General features: G+C 34.3%; 4 protein-coding genes across 6 annotated transcripts; 2 read left to right on the forward strand and 2 right to left on the reverse strand.

Annotated features, from left to right (window-relative positions):
* The first annotated feature begins 2629 nt into the window (after nt 1-2629).
* Nucleotides 2630-8056, forward strand: LOC148181413 (nose resistant to fluoxetine protein 6-like). The gene is made up of 10 exons (XM_088034910.1): nt 2630-2886; nt 2933-3144; nt 3192-3418; nt 3464-3534; nt 3582-3778; nt 3826-3983; nt 4331-4499; nt 7051-7386; nt 7436-7768; nt 7821-8056. The coding sequence occupies exons 1-10, from the start codon at nt 2709-2711 to the stop codon at nt 8007-8009; spliced, it is 2070 nt and encodes a 689-aa protein (XP_087891036.1). The 5' UTR covers nt 2630-2708; the 3' UTR covers nt 8010-8056.
* Nucleotides 8057-8315: 259 nt separating this feature from the next.
* Nucleotides 8316-12929, forward strand: LOC148181414 (nose resistant to fluoxetine protein 6-like). The gene is made up of 10 exons (XM_088029742.1): nt 8316-8550; nt 8595-8812; nt 8859-9085; nt 9132-9202; nt 9244-9440; nt 9487-9644; nt 10784-10952; nt 11899-12234; nt 12279-12611; nt 12664-12929. Exons 1-10 carry the CDS (start codon nt 8364-8366, stop codon nt 12853-12855), a joined length of 2088 nt encoding a protein of 695 aa, XP_087885868.1. The 5' UTR covers nt 8316-8363; the 3' UTR covers nt 12856-12929.
* Nucleotides 12930-13012: 83 nt separating this feature from the next.
* Nucleotides 13013-22315, reverse strand: AMPdeam (AMP deaminase). Of its 3 annotated transcripts, none has more exons than XM_088029722.1 (9): nt 21999-22315; nt 17810-17960; nt 16470-16605; nt 16005-16170; nt 15781-15897; nt 15227-15440; nt 14904-15174; nt 14506-14855; nt 13013-14455 (listed from the first exon to the last, which is right to left on the reverse strand). In XM_088029722.1, exons 1-9 carry the CDS (start codon nt 22105-22107, stop codon nt 13591-13593), a joined length of 2379 nt encoding a protein of 792 aa, XP_087885848.1. In that variant the 5' UTR covers nt 22108-22315; the 3' UTR covers nt 13013-13590. The 3 variants fall into 3 exon arrangements, with proteins under 3 accessions (XP_087885848.1, XP_087885839.1, XP_087885856.1); XM_088029713.1 differs by lacking the exon at nt 21999-22315 and adding an exon at nt 19062-19238; XM_088029730.1 differs by lacking the exons at nt 15781-15897; nt 21999-22315 and adding an exon at nt 19062-19237.
* A 1133-nt stretch (nt 22316-23448) lies between these two features.
* Nucleotides 23449-25932, reverse strand: LOC148181416 (uncharacterized). The gene is made up of 3 exons (XM_088036076.1): nt 25824-25932; nt 25696-25758; nt 23449-25648 (listed from the first exon to the last, which is right to left on the reverse strand). Exons 1-3 carry the CDS (start codon nt 25892-25894, stop codon nt 23536-23538), a joined length of 2247 nt encoding a protein of 748 aa, XP_087892202.1. The 5' UTR covers nt 25895-25932; the 3' UTR covers nt 23449-23535.
* Between the last annotated feature and the right edge of the window lie 212 nt (nt 25933-26144).

Here is a 26144-nt window from a genome sequence, read left to right on the forward strand (position 1 = left end):
ATTGTTCAACCGTTTAAATGGGCAATTCAGGCAATTTTTAAGAGAAGATAATTTTTTCCCAAATAAATTTGCCAGTGGACTTGTCAAAGCAACTTTATTTGTAATACAACAAAAATCTAACTCTCAAAAAAAATTTTAATGTACTCTTCTTTTATTTTGAATACCAAATGACTAGTACCTCTTCACGTTATTAGCAGATTAAAAGTGTCACCCATCTATAAAACCATCTATGAAATTCTTACAACTAAGGTGTTACATTAGGGTTATTAATTCTGCCCTATAGAACCGGCAAAATTAAGATTTAAATGGCCATGATCACCATTTTAAGACGATAGTGCTTGGATCTTTGTTGCGTAAAACTATTGAATTAAACTCACAATATTAGTATCTGCCTACAAAAACTAAAAAATTCAGAAAAGAGTTTTTAGCCTTTTCTTATCACTTCTAACGTCCTTGTTATTAATAAAAAAATTAACAATTTAAAACGCGACATGAATCATTATGACAATAATGTTTACGACTCAAAATAGTACAATATAAAGACTAGAATTATTATAAAACTAGTCGAAACGATAAAAAAAGTAGAAAATGTCTCGTTGAATCATCAAGCCTACAATAAATTACTCTTTTACTCACTTGCTCTTCTAAGTGTGTGTGAAATTTACGTAGACGAGGCTTTCTTGCCTCTTATTCTTCAACATAAATCAGTTTTTTTTTGTGTAATGGGGAATTTCGATAAAAATCATAAAGAAAAATTGTTTAGAATTAAATTTATTCGACAAATTGAACAAAATTTTCGAATTTGAACTTTTGAGCAAAAAAAAAATAGATATGAACTTAAGTGCGACAAACTGAATAAGACGCATATTTATTCGAGACTGTATGTACCTACTTTTAAACAAGCTTTTTTTAAAAAAAAATATATCAAAACAACAATTACAAACTATAATTGCAAAGTATTAGCATCTTAATGAACATGTAGAGAATAAATAAAAAGTCGCAATTAATTTGATCCATTTGTTTGAAAAATGTAACACGACGTTGATCACAATTTATTTACATAAAATTCTATGAAATTTTAGTGCAAAGTTACTGTTTTTCATTTATTTATTTATTTTTCCAAGATGCATGGTGGTACTGTAGCGGCCCCTTTACAAAGCATCATTAATCTAAATGCACTTGATCAAAAATCCATCATAGCATTGCCCAAAAAGAATACACACATTGTTTTTAGCTGTGTCTGTTAAGAAATCAATATCAATACATCTATTCTAAAAATATACCATGACATTGCCTCAAAGGAATTGTCTTGCATGCGTACCCATAATAAACCTTCAAGTTTATGAAGGCAGGTGCGTACCCTTATCTTTAGGACCAAGTTGACCCATCCTCAATTGCTCACTCAATTGCTCTCAAAATTGCACCCCCACACCCTAAAAACGGAATAAATAAATAAGGAATAAAATATCACTATGCAGCAGGTACAAGAGGGCGCCCAGGACAATAGAACCATCCATATCTCAAGTAATAAATACCAATGTAACAGAAATAAATTCTGAAATGGGGTCGACAATTATTAGACAGGCTAACGTTTTATAGTATCATTAACACCTAAAAATAGGAATTCTGAGAAACTCTAAAAGCTTTTAGGATAATTGGATAATTGCAGTTGGCATAATTTGGAATATTCTAAAACTTTAGATTTGAGTAATTATCTTTGATTCTTAATGCTAATTTGTTGGTATACTAAGAAATAATGATTTCAAAGTCAAAAAGACATTATAAACAATTAATAAATGATTTTAAAAAATAATAAACTCAGAAAACAGACACACAACGACATCTCTTTTCCAATAGCTGAACTAAAAACCCACCCCCAAATTAGAGAAGGGGAAGAATTTAACCCCCTAACCAACCCCTAGCAACCAATCAAATTAGGGCAAAACAAAAACAACCAATCAAATATGGTTGCTGGTATTACGACCCATAATCATGCAAATGATGGACTATATAAACTCAAAGAAATTTGGAAAAAGACACTCTGAATCTTTCCAGTCTGAAAGTTCAGTCTTCGTGTTAAGTGCTTAACCTAGTGCCACCCAAGTTACTCATAAGATGCAACCCATCTCCAAACAACTCTCTGCGTTTGAGTTCTGCTATGGGCCGCCGCGCCATTCCTCCCGGCCCTATGGGTTTTTTGTGCGAAATGGTGAGAAAGAAAATTGACTTTGTTTATAATTCAAGTGAAAATTATTAACTAACATTCTTACTCTACTAACTCTTGTGTCGCACGTTCTTGTATGTTTAGTATTAAAACCTGGATCTTTGATACAGTTGTTTATTGCCATGTTCCTATATCACGCTACCATTTATTTTGGGCCAACATTGTATTAGCCTCCGAAGAGAATTTAACATTAATGGCTCCAGGAGGGTTCATTCGTAAGTTAATATTTGGCCCGAACACTCCTGCGAGTTAGAGCCGGTAAAGGAAGTTAATTGCTCGGGAAACTCTAATTAATCTACAACAATCCCCTTTACCCCCGGCCACAGTACACTTCAAGGGCACGAAGAAAGTGACACAGTTCCAACTTATTTCTTGACTTAAAAAGCATCCACAAGGTCAAGGAAACGCCGCGCGGAATAAATTTATAAGACCGTCTTATTCGTCTTCATTTGAACACTTACATTGTAATTAAAACCCGGTAAAAATGCGCCTTTTGATTTTGATCGCGATAAGTATCACACTCTCAAATGGCGATATTCAAGACCAGCGAATTTTCCCTCGATTGCCGATCACTGCAAACAACACCAATAATTCACTGTGCAATGTCCAAAGCGAGCTTTACACCAAAAGTTTGGACAACTTCACATTGTGGGCTTCTGAAAGTAAGAAGGAAAGTGCCGCTGATGTTGTCTGAGCTTTTTTTTTAAGTGTGGGACGCTACGGCGAAGTCTTCGACGGGAGTTCTTCGGGGAAATATTTTTCAATTGGGTCATTTTGAGCAATGTTTGACGGCAGGAGCTCCTTTTGACACCAAGTATTGTTTAGTGAAGTTTAAAGCGGAAGTGCCACATCCGAAGGGACATCGAGATCCTCTTTCGCTTTACCACGACCCTGGAGAGCACACTTTATATCGAGTTTACGTGAGTTACTTTTTCGAAAAAAAAAGAAACAAGCAGTGTAGTTTTAGCCCTACAAAGACCCATCGCAACAAGTCAGGAATGTGATGCAAGTGGGGTGGTGTATTCCTGCTTCTTGTTCCGGAAATGATTTACAAACTTTCTTGAATATTTACTTGAGTTCTTTGGAATTACCGTTGATGAGGGAAAACGTGAGCTACACAGCTAAAGTTCCGGAAATTACATGCACCACCGATAAAAATGACGACAGTTTTAACATTGCCGATTTTTTGTTTTGGTATTTTTAAGAACCTCATCGAACAAATTTAATTTTTCTTTTTAGCACTCTTACTTTAATTCTGGTCATTTTAGTAATAATCGGAACAACTTTGGACATCAACGACCAAAATAAAAGTACGATTGAAATTTAACAGTTTACCTATTTACCTACGTTTGTTCAGAATTGTGTGTTTCTAGATTTTTACTAACATTCTCTGCAAGGAAAAATTTCCAAGACTTGACAAAAAAGGATGAATCAAACAACGCTTTAAGTATATTTTACGGAGTGAGGACTCTCTGCATTTTGTGCATTATTATGGCTCATCGTTTTGGGACTTTTATTTCTTCAACTTTGATGAATTTCAATTACATTGAACAGGTAGAACTCTTAATTTAGTTTTTCGATATTAAGGGAGTTAATTGCAGGAATACAGAGGTTTTGTTGGAAGTTTTATAACCCATGAAGACTTCTTTGTGGACGTATTTTTTATAATGAGTGGAATACTAGTGACTTATTGCGTGCTTAAGCAGTTAGATAAACAAAAAGTGAATCCCGGATTTATCATTATGATGAGATACATACGGTAAGTAATTATCACAATTAGAAATAATTGCGGCAAAAATTAATTAAGCGAACGTAATTTATTTGTTTGATGTGTTTTTATTACTCAGAAATCTCCAGAAAATTTCGATGATAAATTCATAATTACCAGGAAACAATTTTCATGTTTTTCAGTCACATTTTTCTGATTTATTATCCACACCACAGATAATTAGTTTTTACTGTGGGAAATAAGTTAGAATAGTTCGAATGATTTTACTATTATTTTCATCTAAAGTCAAACTTTTCCAATATACAATTGTTTGTACGTAATTCCTTTCACTGGTTCAAGGATCGCTATATATCTAACTAATTGGTTCTTGTTTATAGATTGACTCCTGTCTACGCTTTTGTCATTTTTTATTATGCTACAATTTTTAACTACACTGGTACAGGTCCGTTGTGGAAAATTATAGCAGGACAGGACTCACAAGACTGTAAAAAGAACTGGTGGACTAATCTTCTATATATTAGTAATTACGTTAATGCAGATCATATGGTGAGTCAATTGTAGTTACTTTCTAAGATATTGATAACTGTGTGGTCAAGAAGAAAAAATTATCATTAACGCATTTTGTTGTTAATTTTATTCAAATTCAACATATTAGCTGCATAATAGTGTAAATAATGCAAAAGTGTCGAGTCATTTACTATTATTTGCTAAATAATGTTGATTGTAATAAAATGAAGTTATCTAATTCGAACTACCTGTCGCTTAGGCAGTTTTTAAATTTCATTTTAATTACTTATATTATGCAAAAGTTACGAAAATATGTCTATAAATAAACACTGTATAGATAAACCTTAATTTATTTTTAAGATCTTTAATTACAGAGTTGATTCATTTTTAAGTTTCATAGGAGTAAATAATCCAGGTAAAGTGAATACAGATTTTGTCCAATTTTAATAAATCTTTGGTATCTTTTTAAGAACATGGTATTTTATAAATTTCCTGAAAATAATTTTAGTTTAGTTTCGAATATACTGAGGATTGAAATTTTTTATTGCCTTACATGCATAGACTTGAGAAATAAATTCTGGAAATGTTTACAAGACAATTATAGAAAATGTATTGCTGGGATATAAAATCCAAAATATATTGTTAAAAAAAAACTATTAATATTACTTGACACTACATATTTAAAATTGGCGACCAAATGACAAGTGTACTTTCGCCTCTAAAAAAAACTTTTGGTTTTGCCGGTACAATTTTTTTTTCACTTTGACTTCTCTGTGACAATTTATTTATCATTTATTTTTTAAATATCACATTTTTAAACGATTTATTGTAAACTATTTGTCCTACTAATCTGAGATTTGGCCAGTTGATAGATCTCGAGCTTCTCTTTCGATTGACGTAAAATCAAAAAAATTACATGTCGTTTTGCGCCAAAACCCCTACTTAAAATTATTTCCAAAAAAAACTCTATAAAAACCTGATTCCTGAGTCAAATTATCCCTTTTATTTGTGAAGCAAACTCAAATTTTATTAGTGCACATTTAACGTAGAATATACAGGGTCCGGCAACACTTGTGTCCACCCCCAAAATCGTCTTTAATTTTAAAGATAAAATTTTGAAAAATTGCATACGCTCACAGTTGACAAAGCTCTAGAAGCTGACGCAAAAAATTGTTTTTTATCACTGATAGTTTTGGCGTCGCGACGCCTTCAAAACGTAATTTTTAGTTAATTGTGAGAGCTTGTGAAATCAACTCCTAATTTATTTTTTTTTTCAATATAAATGTGTTAAAAATATCTCAATTGTCATTTTAGATTCAATGCAAATTGTCTTCAAAATTTGAGAAAAAAATGCTGTTTTATCAAGTTAGTTTCCAATTTTATTACGTCAAAATTGGGAACTACGTTTACACATCTGTCAACATCTTGTGTCACAAATGACATCTATCCTTTGGCTCGCTTTAGATTGTAACAAAAGTCTTACTTGGTGAAATTGTCGATTTGTCGATATTAATTAACCATTTCTGGTGTCCATAAAGTGCAACATGCCCGTGTTAATCAAAATTAACCTTTATAAGAGTGAATGAAGTGACTTGTGAAATTTTGGTGTAAACGTAGTTTGCCACTGCGCTGTCATAATTTCAAAAACTAACTTGATAAAATAACGTTTTTTTCGCAAATTATAAACACAATTTGCATTAGATTTAAAATAAAAACTCAGATATTTGTATCACAATTATATTATGAAAAAAAAAATAATTTGCGAATATTTCCGCAAAAATTTACAAATCGCTAAAAATTATACTTCTTAGGCGTCGCGACGCCAATCAAACCGTGATAAGAAGCAATTTTTTGCGTCAACTTCTAGAGCTTTGTCAACTATGAGCGTATGCAAATTTCTAAAATTTTATCTTTAAAATTAAAGACGATTTTAGGGGTGGACACAAGTGTTGCCGGACCCTGTAGAACGTAATTAGCGAATTACATAGAACCGTTTCAAAAGTTTTGGGTTGTCGCCAGAGAGCAAAATTTTTAAAGTTTTGGAAAATTTTGTGTTAAATATTTCCGGAATTACGTCATATAAAAACATGCGGTTTGCGCCTTTGTTTTTCTGGTCAAATTGTATTTTTTTTCCTGTGATATTTTATTTGATAATTCAGATTTTTAGAAAATACTCAATATATTTCAAACTACAGCATTCTGGTCAAAATTATTTACAGGAATTTATAAAGTGTTACATCCTCGAAGATGCCAAAGTTTTGTTAAAATTACTTATATTTTCAACAAACACTGACTTTGAATCGAAAACCAAAATACTTAAAAATTCATTTTTTTCGACTCTTACATTACTTAATCTGGATTTGGTAGATAGATCTATCTGAAAGTGATTTTTATGCTTTAAATTCTCAAAATTCGATCTCTGCTTTAGATTTCCTTCTTCTATTTTTAGATCACTTAAAAATGCGGTAGGTATACAGACTACGCAATTTATTTATAAAAGAATTACGTGAAGTTAATAAACAACATGCAATTACATGCAAAATAAAATAAACTAATTAACTATAAAATTAGCACACCTACTATTTTTCAGTGTATGACACATTCTTGGTATCTCCCTTGCGACTTCCACTACTTCATCATAGCAATAGCTCTCTGCTTTGCAATCAAAAAACGCAAAAAAGCAGGACTATGCGCCCTTGTCTTTGTTACCATTCTTTCAATTCTCATTCCTTTTGCCCTGACAATAATCTACCAACGTCCTGCAGTCCTGTACTTCTATCCCGATTTCCTCACCTCGCCAAAAACTCACCCAGACTTCCTCCTCACTTACATTAAATCCCACACAAGAGCCACAGTGTATTTCATGGGAATGTTCGTCGGCTACATTCACCACAAAGCCCAAGAAAAAGGCATAATTTTGAGTCGGGTACGTCTTAGTTTCGTTTACATTGTTTTATTATCGATTTTTTCAACAGACGAGAAGCTACTTGTTATTATTAATATCATTTTTGATCACTTTATCACCGTACGTTGGAGGAGCTGTTTTTTACGACCCGTACCACAAATATAATGCCGTAGAATCTGCATTTTATGCAGCCCTGAGCCGACCTGTTTTTGCCACAGGGATAATTGGAATCAGTTATGTCTGCAGTTTTGGATATGGGGGCTTCATTCGCGATCTTCTAAACTGGTCCCCGTGGATTCCTCTAAGTAAATTGGTGTACAGTGCTTATCTCGTTCATATGCAATTTCAGCTAAGAGCGGCTGCGGCGTTTAAGAATCCGCAATCTTTTTCTCATTTTGAAGTGGTACTTTTATCGAGATGTGAATTAACATTTTGGATTGATTTTGTATTTGCAGTTTAGTTTATCGCTGTCTGATATGATGTGGTCGTTTCTGACAGCCTGTGTCCTTTATTTGTTGGTAGAGGCGCCGTTCAGAAGGATTTTTAGGGAAATTCTCATGCCAAGAAGAAAGAGTGTGGAAGGAAACCAGACGGCGAAATCTCAAAAAGAAGAACAAAATGGGAATTGTGATAGTAGGCTGTAAATGTCCAAATAAAAATGATGATGAATAAATGATGAGAAAAAATTGTTGTTAAGTGTAATTATTTGCATAGTCGATTTGTAAATTTTTAGCTCGATTTGAAATTCAATTACAATTATTAAAAAAAAAAAAAAATAACGGAGCAATTTATTTTGAAAATATGAAAAACTTTTGCTAAAAATTCTCAATGCACATCTACATTATCCACCGACATTTAAAAAGAGTGTGTAAACCGAAGGACAAACCAGCACTGCGCACTGTATTGTAAAAGTAATAAAAAGTTTTTGCTCTTATTTATCTACTCATTGGAGTTACCATACAACAGTGTTGAAGTCATCGTCATGTTAATATAAGACAATGAGGAAACAACTCTCGATTTTCACCAGTGCAGTAATACTCCTCGTGTCGGCGGAAAATAACACGGAAAAATCGATTTTTCCTCCGTTGCCCGTAGCCGTGTCCGAAACAGACAATTTCCAATGTAAAATTCAAAGTGAGCTTTACAAACAAAATTTAGAAAATTTCACATTATGGGCCTACGAAAGTAAGTGAGAAGTGAGAAAAACCACCACTGAAAAATTCTTCTAGTGTGGGATGCAACAGCAAAATCTTCCTCTGGAGTTCTCAGAGGGAACCAATTTCAAGTGGGAAATTATGACCAGTGCATAACAGCAGAGGCTCCTTTCGTTCCAAAGTACTGTTTGGTGTTTATGGAAGCGAACATCCCCAAACTCGAAGTAAAACAATCCAAAGACCCTCTGTCTCTTTCCCACGACCCCAATGAACACGTCTTGGAGAGACTCTACGTAAGTGAACTTTTCCAAGTTTTTGGTGCCAAAACCTTACTTTTAGCCCCATAAAGACGTGTCTCAACAACTCAGAAACAAAGTTCAAATCGGTTGGTGCATTCCCGCGTCTTGTTCGCCTCAAGATGTTGAAAATTATCTCAATATTTACATGAACGGATTGAATTTGTCGTTGTTTGATCAAAACGTAACGTACACCGCAAAAATCTCGGAAAGAAGTTGTAGTACGAAAGACGACAACGCTACTTTAAATGCTGCTGATTATTCTTTCTGGTAAAATCTTGAAATGGTACCACACAATTTTCAGTTTTCATTTCAGCGCTGTAACTCTTCTTCTTGTAACCCTCGCAAGTGTGGCAACGGTCTTCGCCACTACAGAGAAAAAACCAAGTAAGACCATGGTCTAACTTCCAGTCTTTACACATGTTTAGAATCTCTGTTGTACAGATTCTTCGCGTCGTTTTCGGCAAAAGATAATTTCAACGAGTTGACCAAAATCGATGAGACCAATGACGCAATGGCAATCTTGTATGGAATTAGAGCAATTTGTATTTTTTTCATCATTTTGGATCACCGGTTTGGTACTTTTACTGGATCTGCAATTATAAATTTTGACTATGTTGAACGAGTAAGTCCTCCTTTTAGGTATGATTTATTTCTACAAAATTTTATAGCAATACAGGGGAACTTTCGCCCCGTTTCTTTTTCATGGAGATTTGTTTGTTGATACATTTTTTATTATGGGAGGATTGTTGGTCACTTATGGGCTACTCAAACAGATGGACAAGAAAAAGGTTAATCCCGGTTTTATCATTTTAATGAGATATGTAAGGTAAGAGGCAAATAGTTGTAAACAATAAATAAGCACTAAAAATACTGACACACCTACGTTAATTAAAATAACAATTGTAAAGACATGTTAAGTAACTAATTAAGAAAACAAGAATGATGAATTTTACAGTTTAATGTCAAACTTTTAATTTAAATCTTTGGTTTATCGTGTTTTGCACATTTTTCTTCTCATATTAGAAGAAATAATAATTATAAAATTCCGCTTCCTAAATATTTTTAATGTTTACCTCATTTTCGTCCACGGTCCAATGAAAATCTTTTGTGTAAAAATATTTTAATAAATGTTTTAAATTGGATTGCGTGTTGTTTAAAATTAAGTCTCATGTTTCAGTTGTATAATAATTTATTATCTAAAAAAATCTAAATTATATAGATATCACAAGAAACTGACGAAAAGCACATGTTTTTAACGTCAGAAAATATTAAATAATTATAATGCCTTTGATATTATATTTATGTTGATATCGTCTAGTTGTTATTAATTGTAATTGCATTCCATGTAAATAATGAATAATTTAACAGGTGAAAAAGAGATTTAAGAGAAATTATAATATAGAATAAATTAGAACTGATCCGCTATAAATAATTTTACTTCTGATACGCACTTTTACGATCGAATTTAAAGAGCTAGTTTTTCGAAATTTTGACTAAAATATATTCCAAATTTTCATTTCTAGAATCTCGAAATTTAAAAACACAAATCAGATTCAAATAATGTTTTCCATGTTTGTTGATTGATCACATTCCAACTGACACAAATACGTTCATTAATCATTATCTCTTTAAAACCGGCATATAATGGTAACCAATTATCGTCTGTTACACATCAATGCTTTGCATATTAATATGATACAGATCATAAATAATAACTCTCTACTTAGGTGTATAAACACTAATTAAATAACTTAGTAGCCTCCTTATTTTTCCACCAAAAACGCTTTAATTATCATTTCCGTTTGTTACCATATTTGTGACATCGCCCAACAATGACCAAGAATTATTTTATAATTGTGCAAATTACGTAAAGTTAGATGCATTTGTTCAAGTGTGAATAAATTTCCTCTCACTAGTTCAAGGCTGCTTTTATTAACTTAATTATCGTATTAAATTGATTTTTAGATTGACTCCTGCATATGCTTATGTTATTTTCTATTACGCTACAATTTATAACTATACTGGAACCGGACCATTTTGGAAATTCATTGGAGGTCAAGAATCTCAAGATTGTAAGGATAACTGGTGGACAAATTTGTTGTATATCAATAATTACGTGAACACTGAGAACATGGTATGTATGTTGCTTGAGACTGTTGTGGATTAGAGTGGCAATAAGAGAAAATTATGCAGTTAGATTTTTTCTTTGTCAAGGATTCTTGTGTTAAAAATTGGTTAGGAACGTGATTCAGCAGGATATTGTGTGGTTTTAGACATTTTTAAATGACATGCTTTCTGTTTATGTTTTTTTAACCACCCACAAGTTGGAAAACTTGCTAATCTGAGGACTAGAAGGAGTAGAAAATTTGAATTTAGTCAGTTAAAGATTCTTTATTGACTAATTTTCTAGGAAGTGCTGACGATATAAAATAAATGTCACGTTTGCTTTTGAACGTCTAATAAATTGAAGAAACATGACGAATGTTATGTCATATCTTTTCAAAGTTCAAAAAAAAATTAAATACTTCGTGAAACAAAGTCCAAGTTCATGGATTCGTTATTTTTAGATTTAGCATCAGTTTTCTTTGGAAAATTACTTTTGAGAGATATCTAAGTTATTAACCAGTTTGTAAAGTCTCAATTAATCGTCAATTTGCAACGATAATAGTTTAATTTTATAGAATCACAGAGGATTTTTTCTCGGTAAACAAAACACCTAACACTTGAAAAAATAGGAATTATCTGGAAAACTGCCTTCGTCATGACTAATCAAGAAACATTAATTACAATTATCTTTTCATTCCTAATAATACATGAATAATAATTAGAATAGTGGTTTTGAAATGAAAGTACTATTTTCTGAATTAATATTCCGAAGGAAGAGTACCAGTTTTGTGAGATAATCGTGTCAAATTTGCTAATTCTTATCTTTTCCTTTGTCCTTCAACTTACATTCTGCCAATTCCTTCTCGTTTTCCGGCGCCTTAGGTGAGGAAATAAATTAAAGAGGAGGTGAAAGGAATTGTATTCATATCAACATTATTTTTAAACTTCACCGATTATAAATTGATTTATTTCAGTGTATGGCTCATTCATGGTACCTTCCTTGCGATTTCCACTTTTTCATAATAGGAATCGGAATATGTCTGCTGATCAAAAAAAGAAAAAAACTGGGACTCTTCACCCTTCTTTTACTGACTGTAATCTCAATCCTCGTCCTTTTTATCATCACTATAATATACGAACGTCCTGCTTTGCTCCGTTTTTTCCCGGATTTTCTGCAAAATCCCAAATTCCATGTTGATTTCCTTGGGACTTACATCAAATCACACACTCGAGCTTCATCGTATTTCATTGGAATGTTCTTAGGCTACGTTTACTACAAACAACAAGGAAAAGAAAACTATTTGAGCAAGGTACTTGAATCTCTTGAAAACAAGCGAGTAATTAATTCTTTCAGATCAAAAGCCACAGTATTGCTTCAATTTCCATCTTATTAATGCTAGCGTCTATCATAGGAGGCGCCGTTTTTTACGATCCTTACCACACATACAACCCGTTCGAATCCGCGATGTACGCCGCTTTCCACAGACCCGCGTTTGATGTTGGAACTGTCGGGATTATCTACATTTGTAGTTACGGCCACGCTAATTTCATCCGGAAAATTCTGACTTGGACGCCTCTTATTCCATTCAGCAAACTGACTTTTGGTGCGTACTTGTGGCATATGCAGTTTCAGTTACGATATGCTTCTATTTTTGAAAGTCCACGGAGATTCTCTTATTTCGACGTGGTAAGTTGGAATCTTAAGAAAGAAAGACAGTGAGTGGAAATTTGATTTGCAGACCGTGTTGGCCCTTGCGGATTTTGTCTTGTCGTTTTTGGCAGCTCTTGGATTGTATTTATTAATAGAAGCTCCGTTTAGGAAAATTTTTAGAGAATTGTTGATGCCGAATAAAGTGAGTCCTCCTAAAGAGAATGTCGACTCGGCGACATGTCAAGGCGTGGTTAATGGAAATTGTGACAGTAGATTGTAACTTTTTGTATGTATCATATAGCTGTTATTAATTTATTAATAAGGTAATTTACAATAAACAAAGATTTTACGTTATTTATTTTCTCTTTAAGAATTTCCATCGGTAATAAATTAAGAAAATTAATGGTTGAGAAGGTAATAACTAAAAAACTAAGGAGTATAGTTTTATTTATTTATTACTATGTATTTAGAATACAGTTTATGTATTGTGAACATTAAATAAATAGGTAGGATACATTCGTCTAAGACGTTGGTCAAATTATCTACCAGTTTGGCTTTATCCGGTTATTTATACAACCTAATGGTTCTTTATTACTTCGAGACCTTAAAAGTTGGAATTGTTGATTAACTTCATATTATTTACGCATGCATTTTATCACAAATTAGATACAACCACACTAACGAAATAGACTACTTTTGCTGTTTTTTTCTTAAGAGCAAATATATTTTCTTGAGTCGTTTCTTCAGTTCACACTGTAAGGCGTATCATCATCACAACTTGAAATTTTATTTGCTACTTACAACGTTACAATATAAAATATATGCCCTTAAATAATAAATTGCCTACATATAAAAAATAATTTATAAAATTTAAAAACTTAACCGTACATTATTCAACCGAATCAGTTGAAGAGGTCCGTGGGAAAATGTCGTTTACTAAAGCACCTATTGTTGTAGCTGTTAATTTGAATCACATATTTTGCATGGAACTCTTCAAATGGACAAGCTATGCTTCTTAAGCGTTAGATTTGTTAGGAAACACTTTAAATATGTTTGAGAGTTCATCGATTAATGTTTCGTATCTAAATGCAACTCTGATATCTGGCACGTTAGTGCGGGCAATGTCGTTCCCAGCGACTCCTTCTTTCGTGTAATTAGGGCCTAACCAGTACTGCTTTACCTTGTGGTGAAACCCAGACATCAGAACGCTATTTCGTGCCAATTCGCACATATCACAACTGGAAAGTTTCCACACTTGAGCCGCGATACTGTACTCCTCCATCAAAGGCTCTTTAGTGAAATGAAACTGCAAAGGATCGTCGGTTGAAAGCGACACTACCAAGCCTCTCGACAAATACTCCGGTAATGGATTTCTATGGTAGTTCAAGAAGAGACTGTTATTCGACAATGGACTCATCGCGATTCCAATTTGGGCCAAATAGTAAAGATATTGCAAAACGGGTACTTTTCGCAACAACAAACCGTGAGAGATGTTCTCGGATAACATGTAGCCACAGACCAGATGTTGGACAGGTCCGGCCTCACCACAGTGAGGTCTTAAGACGAAAGTTGGAAGGCCTTTTTCAGCTCTGAGATGGTTTAAAACAGACAGATTAGCATACATGTAGTAGAGATAATAAGCATAACTCGGGTTTTCATCGTCGGTCCAGGCCTCCGGAGATGGGAGATCTTTATCGAATAAGGGATTTTTCTCCGGCTTGCTTTCGTCGTCGACTGAATCAAAACCGATTACGTACTCTAGGAAGCGATGGAGTTCTGGGTGAGACGATGGACGTGCTGTTACTTCGAGAAGTGGGAGGAAAATGTTATCAATCACTTGTTGGAAGTTTTGGAGGAGCTTGTTCAGCTTGAAGATGTCACTGTAAAACCACTTTTAGCTTGTTTCAAGATTTTCGTTCTTAATACTTACAACAAACGAGGAATTTGGATTAGCCATCGCACATTATCCGAATAAACATTCGATTCGATAGCCCATTTTGCCAATTTGTCCCATTCATCCCGACTCTTCCCGTAAATGCTGAGACGGAGCTCTGCGTTCTGATATTTGGACTCCTCCAGATCGCTGCAAACTTCCTTGATTATCCTAGCGTAATACTTCCCGTTTAAGTAATTATCAGATTTCAAAAAAACTTCTCTGAGTCTGCTTTCACCGATCGGATTGTACTTTGCGTTGAATTTATCAAATCTATGGAAAGTATTCCTATCTGCGTGGACATCCAACATGTCCACCGTCAAATCGTAAGTAGTCAAATTCATCGACTGAAAAAAATTAGTTTAATTACTTGAATTAACTATTAGCTCACTCACCTGGAACACCTCCTTCAGCGTCATCGATTTGCCATTAGTCACCGTCACAATCTCATCAGCGTGGTTCTTCAAAGTCTTTTTAATGAACCGCAGTAAATGCTTCTGGTTCATACAAGAAGCAGCGTGGATGTGAGTATCCACTTTACGTATATTGTAGAAATCTCTATGCGGAACCGCTTTCTGAGAAGCTAGTTCTCTCAACTCATTCAAAAGCACGTGAAGTTGGAACTTGGATGACAAGTAGCTCAAGCGGCGATAACAAAATGACTTCCTAAAGAATTTCGGTTTATGAATTTAGTTCAAATTTGCAAAAAACAACTCACAGTGGGCCATCAGCAATCATGTTGCACATGATAGTCATGTCTTGGGCGAAAGTCGTCACGTCCGGATAAGGAAAGTTGCATTTCTTTCCTTCTTGAAGACACTCTTCGTTGAGAAAGACTTCGTACACTCCATGGTTGGCTTTGAAGATGTGGTTTGTGTCCGGGGTGTTGCGCGGCTCCCATGGGTGATGGGTCGGTGGATGAATGCCGTGTTCTAAGAGTAAAAGGTAAGTCAAAGAATTATAGCAGTCGCTTAGAAGAGCTGTCAGTGTGTTATACAGGAAAGCTAGTTTCTTGCTTAAAATTTGAATTTCGCTTTTTTCATGATACCATCGATTCGGCTCTAATCTTAAACAAGAAATGTATAATTTCAACCAACACTTAATGATTCGAATTAATACGAAAGCAGTGGTTTAAATGTGGTCACTAAAACCGACAGTGTTAACTCTAACACTCTCGGTCTTTTTCTCGAGGTGATGGTGTGTGTAATTTAAGACCTGTCTGTAGGGTGGTGCGTTTGTAGATGTATGTTATCATCTATTACACATTTTTACCTTTTTGCACCTCATCTTTTAAAATACTATCGAGCACAATGTCGATCATCGAATCAGTCATGCACAAATCAGCAGACGATCTTGAAGTTGATGGCGCCGACGAAGAAAAATTTTCGGCTATAGTACATGCAAATTTCAATTTTTTGTACATGCGAGGGTGGAACCTCCAAAACTGAAGGCTCCCTCTACTAATTCAGAAAATTGGGATAAAAAATCGCAATTACCTTCAATGGTTTGTTTTTCATCGTGATGCTCTTGTTTCTTGTTGGGATCCAAGAAACGAGCCGTGGTAGTGGAAAAACTTTGATGGGAGATTTTCATGTAGCGTTTTCGGATTTCCAACGCTTGGACGATGAGGCGGGAGGCGCGCTCCAAGTCCTCGAGGGGCACCTTCAAGAAAAAGGAACTATTAGGGTCTGATAATGAATACGATATTTTAAGAGTAAAAATTTCTCTAATCGTGCATGGATCTGAGGAACTAGAAAGATCATGCGTGAAACAGCAATTTCACCTTTGTGTGAACTCCTAGACAGCACTGCAACGAACACAAAGTAAAAAAATCGAATTTATTTTTACTATAGAGTTAGAAGGCTTCTCTGTTTCATCACTAATTCTATTAACATTGAACAAGTAATTGCTGCGTTAATTTTCACGCTTTATCGAATCAATTTATTGGAATGAATCCTTACCCCGCTGGTGTCTTCCCCCGAAATGGAGACTCTCTGAAAGTGGGGCACATACAAGTCGTGTTCTTCCAAAGTAGCGGTGTCAATTTCTTCTCCTGGAACTGACGGCTCATAATGACTTCTTCTATCGCTTAAAACTCTGAAATTAGATCGTTACATGAGTACCAATTTTCATTCTTACTGGTAATAGGGTTGGAATCTACGCCATTCTGAAGCAGATCCGAACATTTATGAAGGAAATTACTGTGTGTTTAAAGAAACGTAAGTTATAATAAGCGTGGAGCCACCACACCTCTAGACCGGACATAACAAACTAATCCAAAGTGTGACAAGTTGTACATATCGAGCCAATATAAGCAACCCTCGCCCTCTTACGTTCATTGGATGTGGGTTAGAGGGTGAAAATGAAGAACACCACACGAGAAAAAGTTAGTAATAATTTAATTTAGAATTTGTCGTACAAAAAAAATTGAAAAAGTGATAAATCTTTGTCTGGAAGCAAGTGATGGTTCACGATAGTCTGGAAAACTTTCCCCTGCGTCACTTGGTAGTCTACTTCCAGCTACTAGGGAAAATCGTTTATGACAACGTAAACAGTGGAAAACAAACACTTCTTTCCACCTGATTAAAATTATAATTACGGAAAAACAAACATCTTTCTATAGCGGTCCAACATTGTTAACATGCAAACCGATTCGTGACGTTGAAGACGTTATTAAAGGCAAATTTTACCACTTGCAGGTTTGGTTTTTTTGGTGGTGAACTAAAATATCTTCGGTTTTACGTAAATTGTCGGAGTAAACATGCAAGCTATAATGTTTTCACAGTGCGATAATCTAAATTTATATCAAAACGCAAATTCAGTTGAAAAAAACACATTTATTATAAACTCAATTAAATTTAGAAAGAATCACAGCTGTTTCGTAAGAAAGAAATGATCATACAACGATAATAATAATTAATTATAGTATCAACACGATAATTATAAAAAATTGATTACAACACAATTCTAGTTGAATCTTGACCAAAAAATGTTTTGCAAATACACTGAAATGTTTTTATGAATTTTATCACGTTAAAAGTTCGTACTCAAAGCAACCTTGTCGCCTAATGTAAAAATAAATTTGGAATTAAAAATTTAGACCCACTAAGTGGAAACGTGCCAAAGTTCCAAAATACGCGGAAGGACTTTTTCATGTAGATAAATCGACACGCACTTTCTACATCAGCAATTTTTAAAAATCTAAAAGTGTGATTTATTACGTTTATTAATGGCTGCTTCAAAACGTGATAAGGCAAAGTATGAAACATCATCGATAAAAAAAAAGACGTAATTAGCTTACTTCACGTTCAGCTGTCGTTGTATAGCCAATTTCTTTTCAATTTGTTCGATGGGAAACTGCGGCACTTCATACGGAGCTGACAGTTCATTGGTAAGTTCTGGCGTATTCCCATTATATTGTGCGTTTGCAAGAAATGAAGGACTCTCGTTGCCTGAAATCAAAAACAAGTTCTGTAAATACAGGGAAAATCCCGCGACTAAAAATATAATTGTTGGGTTGGGTCATTGTCGCCCGACTTTCTCGCCAAAACTATGAAATAAATCAAAGAACAGCGAATTCATTGTTTACTAGCATCTTATGTCTCGGATTTAACCTATGAGTGAACTCTTTCTAAAAATAAGTTATCGTTTTAGACTGTCTAAATTCACTCAAAATTTGAGAAATTAAGAGAACTTTACCAGAGTCACTGCCTTTTCTGGCGCTTTTGTTTGTCCTTTTCGACTTGTGGGAGACGGAATTAAAGAACATTTCAAAAACAACAGACACAAACAACTCGCAACACTGACCGTCAACAAGTGAGAGTAATATTTCATTAAATTTTAAAATTGTACCCTCTTATCACATCGAGTTATTTTCATGTATTTTTACCCGAGATAATTTGTTTTTCACTGCTGTAACATTACTGGTCAACACTGCGTGTCATTTTGTTATCATTATAATTACATTAGCATAGTAAGTAGAAATCAAACGATTTTTAATCGAGCCTTGAAGGTAAAGATGTGAGACAATCATGCGCATGTTGGTTGTACTTCTTGAGCGTATTTCTGATTTTCAATTAAAATTGTTTTTTGCCTTTTAACCGGCGCCGGCGCTAATTTTAGAGACGTCACACCAAAGTTTGTCAACAGAGTCTCAATAAGTCTGAAAATTAATATTCATGCCGAAATTAAACGAATGATTTTGCGGCGCGGCAAATCGAAGTTGCGTCATGGCAACACAATTTTGCGCCACTAACTTGAAATCGTCGCGTAAAATTGCTGCAAATTTAGTCGAGAAAACATTGATTATTAGGATAAACCTAAAAATAAACGTTTTGCTGATTGCCAATTCCCTTTAATTAACGAATTATGCGGCGTGCGTTGCGGAACAAAATAATTTTGCCTTTATTTGGTATCTGAATATTTCAAAGTCAGCAACCTCTAGAATCGATTTCCCGTTGCATCCCAGACGACCAAAAACGAATTTGAATTTAAAGTAAACACGAAACTCCTTTCCATATATCATATTTCTTAAGACTTTGTAAGAAGAATACCTGAAGCTGGAGTGTCCTCGTCAACAAACGAATTTACTCTCAGATAAGAAGGTGCATTGACGATTTGAATGTCATCAGGATTCGACAGATACACACCACGAGAACACATTTTATTCGCCTTTGCATGCGGAACATTCAATAAAAACTAAACCACGGACAGCCTGGCACATGTACAACAACCCAAAAATACAGACTGAACTTCCAACAATAAATTCTAAGCACGAAAATAAACTAGGAAAAACACTACTTAGACAATATTAACAGTGAACTTGTCATTATAAAAATTCGCAGTTGTAAATTATGATAAAACCCACAATGTTGCTCAAGGTTGTGATAAATGTAATTAGCGCTTTTATATGTATGAATTTGAGCAGAAAAAATCCTACCTGTTGGTGCCACTGAGTTTAAACTGGTACGATCTGGAGGAGGGTTTCCCCTTTCACTCATTTAAAAGAAGTTAGAAAGAGGAAAATCTTTGATTAGAAAACTTCTTCGGCGACGAAAATTGTGACATTGATTTTGTCAAATTGAAGTATTGACGTGTCTTCATGTCAATTATTGTAAGTCTTAGTTTTTTCACTGATCGCTTTAATTCTTGGAATTTTTAATGTTGCTGTGTACAAAAGATAACAATATTTGCTGACAACTTTTTAGTAGATATTGTCCTGAATATTTTGGTCCTTAAATTTATATGCAAATTTTGCATTTTGCTTCTACTCTAAAGTTTTAGATTCTTAGTTTAGTTTCTGAAGGCTCCAAAATTTTAGATCCAAATAGATAATCAAGCTCTAATTTTCCAGATTTTCACTTTTCGAAATTAGAAATATTTGTCACATGCGAATTTAATCGTTTGGGCTTGATTGAATTTCAAATACAAATTTAAACATAAATCTCTTCTAATTCGTTTGCTTCAATTAGGAAACGTTTTAATTGTAGCTTTTAAGATCTAAAATTAATACTTAAAACCTCAAATCTCAGGTTTTTGTTTCAAGTTTTTGGAGGTTTTCTTATTATGAAAAAAAGAAAAATTTTTCAAATGTTGCATTTCTTAGTTTTCTGAGAGAAAATGAAAGTGTTAAATCTCAAATAAGAAATTCAAGAATTTAAGAATCTAAGAAAATCCACCAACTCTAAAAAATTATAAACTGAAATATGAAGCAAGAGGGTAAAGTTTAAAAAAAAATAAAATAAAATAATCTCCCATAAAAAAGTCTGATAATTTTAGAAACAACAATGAAGAAGAATAAACCGAAAAAAGGACGAAGCAAAGCTAGAAATGTTAAAATTCGAAATACAGAGTGAGCTTGAAAACTACAATGTTAGCCTCTTTTGTCATTTTTATTTCTTTTTTCTTTTTTTTCTTTTGATTTTTAAAGCGAAAATCTCTAGATCAACCTATTATAAAGTTTAAGATTTCCGCTCCCAACGAAAAACCCTCTGATCCTCAAATCCCTGTTTCAAGAGATTAATGTGCAAAAAAGTAAGACGTGATTTCCTCATGTTGGGTAGGCGACCAGTAATACGTAGCGATCTAATATTTTTTCCAATATCTCATAAATCAAATTTTTCTCTCGTATTTACACAAGAAATTATTGATACATGGGCGGCATTTATATTATATTATAAATTTTAGTCAAATGCTTTCAATAAAAAAGACAGAACAGAACGATCAATGTTCTTGCACAGCATTGCACCACATTACTTTTGTTACTGATTCACACATTTCTGTTTTCAAATTTGTACTCTTTTTGTAGACACTGATTGGATAAAAATAAAGGAAATATTTCAGCAAATCACACTTTATTGTTAGATATTGCTCCGGAATGTTTTCCTTTCCTAGCAAGGCGAAGTTCACATCACTTTAAAAATAAAATTCGTGTCTGAATCTGAATTCCTACATTGCAATTCTAGTCGGTTGATCATCAATAAATAGTATTAATTACCACATTAAAATATGCCTCAAGGTTAGTTTAACAATATCCTCTCTACTGTTTATACTGGATTTGACCGTTTATAAGGAATTTTCCCTAAACTGTCTTATTATCTTCAATTAAAAAGGAGTCAAAACAATCAGACTATTTTTGGATCCTAATAAAAAATAGGTAATAAATGTTAATAGTTGATGATGATGAATCCATCAAAAGGGAGCTATATAATAGTGATATTATTTCAGATCTTTTGCATTTTCGTGTCTTGGATTTGACAACGTCGAAAAAACTGTTTTGGAAAATTTCTAATTTCGCGCTCACGCCTTTATTGTCATCTATGAGTGATAAGTTTGTAATTTTACTTTTTTACCCCAAAAATGTAATTTAAGGCGCCGAATCTAATTGCTTTTAAAATAACATTACGTGTTTGTGAGATAAATACTACAACAAGCAGAAATGCAATTAAATTTAACTTCAAAATTCCAGAAAACAGACAAAGTTCATTGAAAATTGCAATAAAAACTGTTTACCAACGTTTCATTTTAAAAATTCGTATTTTTTATGTTTTTCAATCGTCTAATTTGAAGAATTCCCAAATTTCCAATGGTGACGCCCTTCCTCACGCATCTCCCAGATGTTATTAAAATGATGAAAATGAAGAACTAGTATTACCTAGATGACCATAACTCATTCCCAGGTATTTATTAATTATATCTAACAATTTCAGACATCACTTCTAAATTAAAGAGCGCAAATTACAGAAAAATGATCTGCACATACATACGTGTAATTAACAATAAAAGTGAAAACCAGTGAAAAGAGCAAACAAAATTGAAAAACATGAATAAAAACAACAAAATTACGCCTGATTTATCGGACAATGACCATGTACTCAAAGACCCAATACCTCTTAACAAAGCCAATTTCAGCGTGAAAAATTGAATTATCAACGGCTTAAAAGCTCTAAATCGTAAACATAACCTACAATCGTAATCTCTATAAAACCCACCTTGTCTTTGTTGAAGTAGACTCGGTTCAGATTCTGCGTCCCCAAAGTCCGAATAGAACGTCATCGAGCACTTTGGTTTGCTTAAATTATTAGTATATAAATCAGCCATGATCTTCACTCTTCTACTATAATTTCACAACACTTTATTAAAAAAATCCACGTCGAAAGTAACACCGAAGAGAGCACACCATGCGTGTTGGCATCGACACGGAGTTCGTGCAGGAAATATTGATTTTGGCACCGCAAAGTTAAAGGCGCCTCCAGCAAACGCGCAACGGAAGATTTTATTTGTGTGCTTTCGATATATCAGAATAAAGATAACTAATAAAATTGCAATTATTTTTCACGCACACATGGACGCCACACTCACTTATCTTTACTATAAATAGTTGAAAGCAAACAATTTAAGTGTTTTGTGGGCTTTGTTTTCAAAAAGGTGTAATTAATAAGGCTGTGCAAATGGGACTCAAGGTCGCAAAATGGGACTCGAGTTTTAAACGGAAAATTGAAGGCGGGATAATTAATTGGATTTCAGTTGGATCAATAGCAAATGGTTTCGAAAGGGATACTTTCCTTAATTAAAGACCACAACAATCGATAAAGTACAGGATTTATCAGTTCTGAGAAGTTTCCAATTGAAGTGGAAATATTTTTGTACCTGTTTAATTAGTTGTGCAGGCCAAATCTCCGATATTTGGCATGCAAAAAAGAGGCTTATTGAGACACGATTTCCTGTAAAAATGTCTTATTCATTTGATGATTTGTCAAGGTGAAAGAATAAATTATAGAGCAGCCGTGCAATGTGTTGCAATATTCAGTGATCTCCGTCGTTGCTAAATGAATTATTCAAAGTGCGTTAATTTGATTGCCGAAACGCCTAAAAATTTAATCTGCTCTCAAATAAGAGAAAATGTTTTGCGCTTAAAATTCAAACGTCCAAACAAAATTGTTTCTTTTTTACTCATTAAATGCAACATCTGGCTCTCAAGCTGTGTCGTTTACCTACCTTCCAAAAATAACTTTCAGTGCAGAAAGTATCGATTAAAGCGAAACGAACGACGATATTTTGAGCAGATTTTTCGTCAGAAAATCATGCCAATTTTTTTTATGAAATTGTGATTCATAATAATAATTGGATGTATGCCAAAACAGTCAAGAAATGGTTCATAGTTTACAGTTCATTCCAGGATGGGATTTTCTGGTTTGTTTTCCTTTATAATGTTTAAAATTTTTCCTCAACTTTACAGATTTAAATTCTGGACTAATTTTTCAAAATTGGGTGATTGAAGTAATTATACAACCAACAATACAGAAAGATATTGGAGAATGAATGAAAAAAATTGCACACAAATGAAACAGAGTTTTCGAACTAAAACGGCATTATTTAGTGAAACATGTTTATTATATGTCATTATTACACAATTCTTAGACAAATTTAACTTTTACAATTTTGCAATTGCTTCAACAAGGAAGTAATAAATTAAATATCCGCAAATAACTACTTTTCAACTATTCTACTTAAACCTAACTTCAAAATTTAACCATTACTAAAATCAAAATCACTATCATGAGAAACTTTCGTGTCTTGTTTTATGCTTTCAGTGTCAGTATCTAACATTTCCATAACATTACTAGGTTTCTTCATCTCTTCTGCTTTATTGACCTCAACTTGATCATCACTTGGTTCGGCAGCAGCCCCATCTTTTTCAACATTTTGAGCAGTTTGGTCTTCATTTTGTTCATACTGTTGAGGATAATACTGATCGTCATATTGCTGCTGAATCACTTGACCATTTTCATCATACTGAGGTTGAACCAACTGGCCATTTTCATCATACTGAGATTGAATTAACTGACCATTTTCGTCGTACTGTTGCATCAGTTGTCCGCTCTCATCGTATTGAGGTTGAATCAACTGACCATTTTCATCGTATTGTTGCATCAGCTGTCCATTTTCATCGTATTGAGGTTGAATCAACTGGCTGTTTTCATCATATTGTTGCATCAACTGTCCATTCTCATCATACTGAGGTTGAATCAACTGGCCATTTTCATCGTATTGTCCACCCTCGCTATACTGAGGTTGAATCAACTGACCGTTTTCATCGTATTGACCACTCTCATTATACTGAGGTTGGATCAACTGACCACCCTCGTCATACTGAGGTTGAATCAACTGACCATTCTCATTGTACTGTCCACTTTCACCATATTGAGGTTGAATCAGTTGACCATTCTCATCGTATTGTTGTTCCAAACCGTAACCACTTTGATCATATTGTTGAAGTACTTGACCATTTTCATCATATTGAGGAACAACTTGACCATTTTCATCAGTAGGCTGACCGTGTTCATTGTACCGTTGTCCTGATTCGTCGTAGTATTGATTTTGGTCTTGAGGTTGAGCGTTTTCATCATATTGTTCATAGGATTGATCGTATTCGCTGTATTGAGTTGGAGCTTGATCATTGTATTGTTCTTCTCTAAAATCAGTTTGATCATTGATAGGTGGTAGTCCAGAAGTGTCTTCTAGAGGTGTTGTAATAAGTTGCTCACGCGGTTGTTCTTCAGCGGCTTTAGGTTCTTCCTCTTCTGATTGTGTCTGAGGTTCAATGGCAGCAATCGAGAGAAGTTGGTCTTCTGCAATCACTTGTTCTGTTATTTTCGATTCCGGTTCTTGTGGTGGTTGTGACAAATTTGAAAGACTTTCTTCAGCAGGTTGTTCCCGTTCTTCTTTTTTCTCTTTTTCCAGGATTTGCGTGGACTCGAGGAAACGGGAGTCGTTCTCTGTTATATCAGCATGCAGTTTTGGAGGGATTTCTGTTCTTGCTGATTCCGATAATTCCACAAACTGTTCTGCTTCAGCAGGCTGAGGAACAACATTTTCTTGTCTAGAAGGATGTGAAGCCTCTCTAGACAATTCCTTCACAGTACCATCTTCTTTATTTGACTCGATTCTCCCCAGTGCCTCTACATTTTTCATATTCTCTACTTCCCCAGGTTTATCAAAGGATCTTTGCTTGACATCAACACCTGGCTTACTCAGAGTCTTAGTAAATTCAGCAGGATTCTTATAGAGAATCTCTTCAGATTCAGAGAAATCGTCAGTTTCAGGCTCAGAAACAACCTTCTTGTCATTATCATCACTTGAATAGTACTTGGCCCCAGTACTTTTCAGCGGTTCTTGTGGTAATAACTCCTTTGATTGCTTCGCATCATCATGCGACCGTCTCGTGTAAATCGAATTCATGATATCATCAGCAATCGTGTTGGCATAATTAGGTTTGGCGTATAAATCAGCGTAAGAATCATCGGCGGACAACTTCGGTCTTGTATCATCTTCTTTCCTCAACATCTCTTTTAGTTTGTGTGACGATAAGTTTTGAAGATACGTCTGCACAATGTCGTTGTCATCTTTGGGTGTTCGTGGTAAGTCCTTAGCGTGATTGCTTGCATACATTCGATCAAGAAACGTCTGGTACTGGTGTCTTAACAATTTAAATCGTTCCGTCTTGGCAACCAACATCGCGACACGACTTTCGATTCTTTCCAAAGTTCTTAAAATACGTTCATTTCTGTCTTGGCGACGTCTGTCTTCCTCCAGAAATCGTTTATATTGCGTTCGAAGTTTCTTATAATGTTGTTGATCTCTTGAAAAGAAACAATCAAAGAAAATAATGAAAACAGGTAAACTTACTCTTCTCGAGTTACGCGGACCATTTCGTTGAATTTAATTTCGAGTTTTAGGCGTTCTTCCTCACTAGAATAGTAGTTTGACCCAATTTAGCTACAATACAAACAAAGGCGCCATAACGAATGACCTACCTTTTCCGGAGTTTTTCTTGTAGTTCGATGAATCTCTTGTAATATTCCTCAGTTCGAAATCCGAACGACATTTTGTGACAATTTTGAAATTCTTTTCAGAGCACCACCACGTCAGGAAACGTTACACATAATGTATGAACGACGTAATTACGTGACGCACGCCAGGGTTGAACAACTGGAACAATTTCACTTCACCAACTAATCGAACATGAGGGTTTAACTGCTAGATTTAATCAAAAGTTAGCGTGTTTTCGAATTTTAATTAATCGCTTTATTGAGGAGCTTCGAGAGGAAAATGTACATTGAGCTTTCAAGTTTGAC

The sequence above is a fragment of the Gnatocerus cornutus genome, chromosome 1 (assembly GCF_029298725.1).
Source record: "Gnatocerus cornutus isolate USDA-ARS CGAHR chromosome 1, icGnaCorn1.1, whole genome shotgun sequence".
NCBI classification, from domain to species: Eukaryota; Metazoa; Arthropoda; class Insecta; order Coleoptera; family Tenebrionidae; genus Gnatocerus; species Gnatocerus cornutus.